Source organism: Montipora foliosa, chromosome 3, assembly GCF_036669935.1.
Source record: "Montipora foliosa isolate CH-2021 chromosome 3, ASM3666993v2, whole genome shotgun sequence".
Taxonomy (NCBI): domain Eukaryota; kingdom Metazoa; phylum Cnidaria; class Anthozoa; order Scleractinia; family Acroporidae; genus Montipora; species Montipora foliosa.
This window is the reverse complement of record NC_090871.1, coordinates 66,823,987-66,831,486: the sequence shown is the minus strand read 5'-3', so window position 1 is coordinate 66,831,486 and position 7,500 is coordinate 66,823,987. Positions and strand designations below refer to the sequence as shown.

Genomic DNA, 7,500 nt, shown 5'->3' with positions numbered 1-7,500 from the left:
CAGTCTCATCGCGTAGACGCAAACCAAGAATTGGACAACACTCTTCGGAACGGGCACTGTACACATTCATTGAACAAAACCGTGTCTCACAGAACGGCTTTTCCTGAAATATTAAAGACAGTTGAAATTCTTAAATTATAGATAATATCTTTCTCATAGATGATCAAAATGGCATGCGACCTTGTTTAACCAACTATCACTGTCCACATCATCTGGCCTTCTGCAATGTCCAGACCAAACGATGCCAGTGCAAAACAGGCTTAATTGGAAAAGGAGTTCATTGTGAGCCTGGTAAGATTTAGTTTTACTTCTGCAGTTTCTTAAACCTTGCAAGGGTCGTGACAACAAGCGACACTTGTAGCATTGCAGAATTGCAGTATTCAGACAATCTTAAGCTTAAAAAAAGCTCAAGATTAACTCTCGATGGTTGTAGAACAAAGGTCACAGGTCCAAGTTATACCTTGTAAATTGCGATACAGTTCAATTGATACCATAATTAGCCACAAAAATTTCGTAATTCAGGCCTCACCCACACACAAATGCGTATTAAAACTCTGCGTTTTCATCTTGGCGAAAATGAAGCAAAATATTACACATGGGACCCAGACAAACTGAATGATCATTAATATCTACATCTTTCGCATAATTTCGATAAAATCCAAGACATCTTAGTGCTGTTATAATTACACAATAAAATAATACAATTAAAGCATTTTTACCTGAAGTGTTGTTTGTGCTCAACAAAAAATGTTAAAAACAGTTTTCAAAACTTTCCAGTCCACGCATCTTTCGTCATCGTTTTCAAAAGTCTTTGTTTTCACCTATCCACACCAATATGTGGGTAGAGGTTTCCCTTTTTTCCTGTCCGAACTGCGTTTTGAAAACATAGGCTGCACTTTTGAAACCATTTCCAAAAGTCTTCTTCTACGTCTGCATTTTCGGGTGTTGATAACTTGAAAATCTTGCTTTTTCAATCGAAGGCTCATCTGCATTGATGAGACCCGATCAGATAAAGAATAATGATTAATCTACCCATACAGATCTCCCTCTCACATTATTTTTGTCGATAATAGAATCTGGGCGCATCGCATGCAAGACACACAGCGAATGTCCTGGTTATTCATACTGTAAGGATACTGTTTGTCATTGTAAATTCGAACTTCTTGGTAATGGGAAACTCTGCTTTAGAGGTAAGAAAATTTCCTGCGAATTTAATTACAATACAATACATACTTAATTGAGCACTTCCGGGCATAGAGTCTTCTCAGGGCCAATGAAACACAATCAACAAAACGACAGAATAAAACAACAACAACAACTGTTAACTATGAGGCCAGTTTCGTATTCTAACGGTTGGACTGGATCTAGCATGAAATGGAGGCTAATGCGTGCAAATTAATTTGCATTCGAAAAGATTTGCCCGCATTAGCCTCCATTTCATGCTAGATCTAGTCCAGCCGTGAGAATTCGAAAATGGTCTATTCAAACCAGTTGGCTATTTACAAGTGCAGCCGAGTATTTGAACCAAGGACTTCCAGGAACAAATTCAACGAGTGGTCAGAACGAGTCTCGAACCCGGAATATCCGGGCCCTAACCACTGAGCTGCACTGCCTCCTTAGTTTTATCTAAATAGCAGTAATATGGAGTTTAAGAAATGATGACGGCTACGGCAGCGAAAATTTACTGAAGCTCCTTCAAGACATAACTTTGTGCTGTCTTTGATGCCTTGCAATTATTCCAATCTCGTTAATGTTGTACATTAAAGGCGAAGTATCCAAAAACATGAATATTACAAATGTTTTCCCGGCCACTCCAAAACACTGACGTAGCTGCGTGGCTACATGCAAAGTTAACAATGGAAAAAAGAACTAGGGTATACCTCGCTCTTAAAGCGTTGAAAAGTGTGAAGCATCGCACAGCGATGATCGTCAAGTACAATCGAAACTTATATTGTCGTGTAGCCGCAAAGACGCGAAGCCGCGTAGCTACGGCAACTTATTGGCTAAGCGAGTGAGGGTGACTGAGCAAGTACGCTGTTAACGTGCAAATGCTTAAACTGTGGCTACGCATTTTTGCGGCTACGTGGCTAGGTAAGTCAGTGACTATCATCGCTATGGGATCCCTAACCCTTTTTGGCGCTTTAAGAACATCGAGGTATTTTGCCCTTGTTTGAACTTATCATATATAGCCACGTGGCCGCAATTTTTTTGATGTGTTTTGGAGTGCATGGCCGAGTATTCTACTTGGAATACAGTCAACACCCACATTTAAGAACCCAGAATTTAAGAACCCGTTAGGCTAAATATCTCATTTTAGACGACCCCCCCCCCCCACCCCCCTTACATAAGAACCAGTTTAGCCTAAAAAATTAAACAGGTTCTTATTTTAGAAAATGACCTTGAAATTTCAAGCGTCTGGAACAAATTTTAAACTGTATGGGGATCCGCTCTCTTACCTCACCCGCTCTTAGTTTCTTCCATTTTTGGCAAAATGCAAATTTTAGACATCTGACGTTTGCAGTATCTCCCTGTTAGACAGATTTCGCATCACGTTTTGAATAAAACGGCAAAAGTCGGCCTGCCGTTTCACGTTTCACGTAAAATTAAATGCAGTGAAGCTTGTTATGTTACTTAAGCGGCTTCGCGTGATCCACGGCAACTTGGAATGAACTCTGTTCATTTCGTGTATTCCAAAACAAACACTCGGAGGCTTCTAAACATTCATTGTAGAAAAAGACGCTATATAAAATGAAAATCCTTACCAGTCAAATTTTGCGAGTTTTGATGAAGTCGTTTTGTGAGTGAAGAAATTGCGGTCAGGAGTCAGTTGTGAACGATCTAGAACCATGAAACCTAATTTTTCCTTGTTTGACTCACCGGATAATGGTTTTGGGGTTCTCCTTTAGGTTTTTTTTCTTCTTCAAACAACTTGTTATGTAGAAGAAAACGAGAAGAAAATTCCATGTATACGGCAAACGCGAAACGGCAAACGGGAAGCGTTAAGCGTTAAGCGGCCACCGGCAAACGCCAAAAATGGAGGGAAAATCATGGTCACGTGCTCACTTTTGCCGTTCGCGTTTCAGTAAACGTGATAGTAAATATCTCTAACGATAATGACAATGGTTGTGACCAAAGTGATGACGGCGATAAACAGATCCGAAGTCTGTTTCCCGAGACATCCGCGACCATTAAACGTGGCTTCATACGAACTTATCTGGCATTGTCAGGGCATTGTGTAATGGCCTGAATGGCGGCTGTTGGGTATTCAGTCTGGCTTTCCGAGTCGTAATCTTCATCTAACAGGCCATTGGATTCTCAAGAAACTGTAGAATCTATCCCACGCTCCTTGTTTTAGGGCAAGATTTACCAATTTCCTTGCTTCTGAAACGAGAAGCCGTAATTCCACTTCAAACGCCATTTTGAATTGTTCTCATGTTGCGGGCATCTCTGCAAACAGACATCTGTTTTCGTGACACCTACTGTAAAAATAACTTACCTAACATTAACATATTCCGAGGGCTAGACAAGGCGACTCCCTCTTTGTCTCCTAAATTTTCTCTTAAAATCCTCCCTCGAACTGATTGAGCTTCGGTATAAGTGTTAGGGTCTGCGCATTAGCTCCATCTATGTGATTTGCTTGTCTTGATTTTTTTTCTGATAAAAGCTCCCCGAAAAAAGTGCAGAAACAAGTCACATTGTCATGCATTTGCTCGTTGTATGAACGGATATTGTGTCTGCGAAGATGGACCTGGAAACGGTGCACATTGCCGAAAGAGTAAGTGTGAAACTTGTTTCATTTTTACGTTTAAGAAACTGAGACTACAGAACGATCGACCAATAGACAGACTGTGTCAGTGCAAAACGCCAACCCTAAATTATCTTAATTAGCTGTCTGAAGCAGAGAAATCAAATGAGGAATGCCTAATAAAACACCAACATCACAATTTTCAGGCGAGAACTTGTGGGACGAACTGACACTTCCACTTGAGCCTGTCGGCCGTGATCGACCCTGTACCAGAATAGCCATTTTAATTGCAGCTTCTGACACTGAAGTGGGGTCTCTTATTACTAGCACTGACCAAATGCTTCAATGAGGTAATATTTGACTCCATTCTTCTGTTAACCAGGATTTGATCTTTGCTATCCAGTTGATCCATGCGGATTCAATAATCACTGCGCAACCGATCTTTTAACAGGAGATCTGTGGTGCATTTGTAGGATTGGAGTTGATAAAGATGGGAACTGCGTAGGTAAGTTCATCTTTAAAGTCAAGTATCGCAAATCAAAAGATTAAAAAACTTACAGTGGAAACGTAACGGTGGAAGAATTTATGTAAGAAGATTGAAGTACAAACATCTCTTCAATTGAATAGAAAGCGGTATCAAAACAGTAAGCGAATTAAAAACAACATTTTTATCGCGACCCAAAAAAAGACACACGGATTCAAAGCAGTCGGTGGAAGCATAACGTAACCCAAAATATTACCAATTCATAGCAATCAGTATTGTAAGCATACAAGGAAATTGAATGAACCCGAGTACATTTCGTGCGTGATTTGTGGGCACGAGTCATGTATTTAAATCTTTTAAAATTGCACTCTCCTACAGCTCGTACAATTTGAGTAAGAAAACATCCCAAGTGGCCATGAATCACGAAATGCACGAGGAAGTTATTTATTATAATTATATACCTGCAATCACCAACTAGGAGCAGTCGTGGCTCAGTTGGCTAGTGCGCGGCTTTCGGAGCGAGAGGTCCCCGGTTCGATCCTCGGTGACTTCAACGTCTGTTTCGAATTTCCTCTGATCCATGTAGCTATAGCTTTAAATATCCGTAAAACGGAGCACTGACAGAGGGAGGGGGGTAAAGGGCGCAGTCCGTCAGCTTCCATTGAAACCAGCCTCGTAGCTTGAAGGAACTACCGACGTTAAATAAAGTTACTTGACTTGACTTTACTTTTACTCAACAAAACTACTCAATTGCTATTTCCATAGCAACTTCCGTATTGTGTTCCGAACCTCTTTTGCACTCTGTAACCAATTTATGCATTCGTCATTGAACGATCAGAAACGCGATATTCTGTTGAAAATATTCTCAATAAACCAAAATATTTGACCCGCTTCTAACAATATATTTAATATATATATATATAATGATCTGGTCAATTCTATTTTCTTCTTCCTAAGAGTGCTTTACAGACGGCCACTGCGCCCATCATAAAGCAAGATGCGTAAATCACAGATGTGAATGCTTTGATGAAATGTACCGAAGCGAGGGTCGTTGCACCAACTGGGGTAATTTCTCTGTTAATTAAACACTAATAAAGAGATTATCGCTAGGATCCTACAGCCTTACAACATCTGTGATGCTCACAGACCCATCACTACCTTACGAAAACCACTGACTAATGTAAAAGACTAAGCCCAACCTAAGGACAGACGAGGAACAGTTTATAAGATCAAATGCCGCGACTGCCAGGCCACTGATATCGGTGAGACCGGCAGAAATTTGAACGCTAGACTGACTGAACTCAGACGAGCGACAAGGAACGGTGACATCAACAATAACATTGCTGAACACCATCTACAGACAAACCACAGAATCGACTGGGACTCTCCTGCATGTGTTACCTACAGCACTAACTACTACCAACGGATCGTAATGGAAAGCTGGTTTACCAACTTCGAACAGGCACCAATAAACCGATGCCTACAACTTCCCGCACCCCACGAACGACTCATCGACGAAATCAACAACAGACAAACAACACACTGATTTACTCTTTCATAATACTGCCCAAAGTAATCAACGATACAAGTACAGACCTTAAACATATAGACGGATCGAAATGCACCAATCACTAGCTGTTTAGTCTTCACAGCCAATTAGATCTAGGCTAAACTGACAATCAATCAATAACATCTCGAATAAGTTGACCAATGACATCTATGACCGGAGTCTTTATAGTCTTTCTTTGCTGTGATACAGAGAGAGTTCAAAGCAAAGCGGAAATCTGAATCTCGGGGGAAAAATTTTGCGTTGCAGGCGTGAAGCCTAAAACGTGCGTAGGCGACAGAAACTGCCATCCTGACGCTAAGTGCATAGACGGAAATTGCATTTGTCAAGGAAGACGCCTTGGAGATGGAGTGTTCTGTCGAAGTAAGGCACCTGAATATTTTACTATGTGTAAGATGCGATATATTTTGAAATATTTCATATTGTGCGTGTTGGTTTGAAGGACACGGGCATGCCGCATTGGTCAATCTACCCCAACCCAATTATTTTTTGTCAGAAAGGTGACTAGTTTGTGTATTTTTTTTTCAGAGGGGTTAGATTGTATGGACTGGCAAAAAGACAGCTGTGGTCCCCGTGGTATATGTCTAAGGGATCCTTTCCTAAATCACCTGAGAGATTGCAAATGCTTTCCAGGTCATTACTATCTCGCGCACATCGCAGAGTGCGTAGGTAAGGACAAAATTTACGATCGATTGTTTACTCAGGCAAACGTTGCTAGGAGGAGTGGAAAGAGGAAGTCGTAAATAATTTTAAGATCATAAATTATCAGGGGTTTTGCGTAATGCATTCCACTGGTAGGAATTAAGAACTTTTTAAGGACGTTCGCGCGAAAATTTTTCAACATTGATTTTTTTCTGAAACTTTTACCACTGTAAGATGATAAGTTAGTTATGTCAGAAATGTAAAGAAAATGGGGGGGTCACCGACATCGTTTTGGAGAGAACATGCCCGGAAAAACACCCAAAATGTGACAAAATCGGGCTTCGTTAGCGAAAAAGGCCAGTGTCTGTAAACCCAAATATATTGCAATTAAATCTTTAAAGTGAAATCTTCTCTGCCAAATATTGTTTAAGTGGACTTATTAAGTGAATTTAGTCAACTGTTGAGGTTCCTTAAAGATCAAATTCGCATTTAGCGACCACAGTCTCACGCGCCTTGCAGCCGCAAGATGGCAGAATTTGATGTCCCGTGAGCAGAAATCTTGACATTTTTTTAACTTCCCACATTGATTTTTTGTTCATTTTTGGACAACGTGGAGATGATTGTAAATAAAATCCGTTTCTGGAAAGAAAAATAGGGGTCACCGAAAGTCCAAGACCGTTAAATCCAGGCAAAGCTATAGCAATGGCCTTTCGCCCTGTCATTTCTCATTTTATTACTTACCGCGCGCGCTCGTGTATGACGTGGCGAGTGCATTTGCGTGCGCAGTAAGGATGCGCAGAAACAATTGGCGCGAACGTCCTTAAGGGATTCTTATCACGAATTTACAATAAACAAACGTTTTGAAGTTCAAAGTGGTCCACATATGACGCCAAGTCTGCGAATGGAACCCACGAGCCACGTACATTAGTGGGATACGGAGGCGAGCTCTCACCACTGCGCCACCCTGGTATCCTTAAATAGATGAGTCCCATACTTGTCCGAAAAAACTGATCCTGTTGGTTGACAGAAAGCTGGAGCATCCAATAATAATAAAAATAATAA

At 40.8% G+C, this 7,500-nt stretch overlaps 1 protein-coding gene across 1 annotated transcript in view; it reads left to right on the top strand.

Annotated features, from left to right (window-relative positions):
• The window catches only part of LOC137995848 (tenascin-like), a 17,471-nt gene that overhangs the window by 2,570 nt on the left and 7,401 nt on the right, over positions 1-7,500 (top strand). The window contains exons 3-9 of the mRNA XM_068841319.1: positions 160-291; positions 1,074-1,190; positions 3,665-3,775; positions 4,128-4,250; positions 5,187-5,294; positions 6,046-6,159; positions 6,325-6,465. Of these exons, the coding sequence (XP_068697420.1) occupies positions 160-291; positions 1,074-1,190; positions 3,665-3,775; positions 4,128-4,250; positions 5,187-5,294; positions 6,046-6,159; positions 6,325-6,465 (846 nt within the window). The remainder of the gene's footprint in view (positions 1-159; positions 292-1,073; positions 1,191-3,664; positions 3,776-4,127; positions 4,251-5,186; positions 5,295-6,045; positions 6,160-6,324; positions 6,466-7,500) is intronic.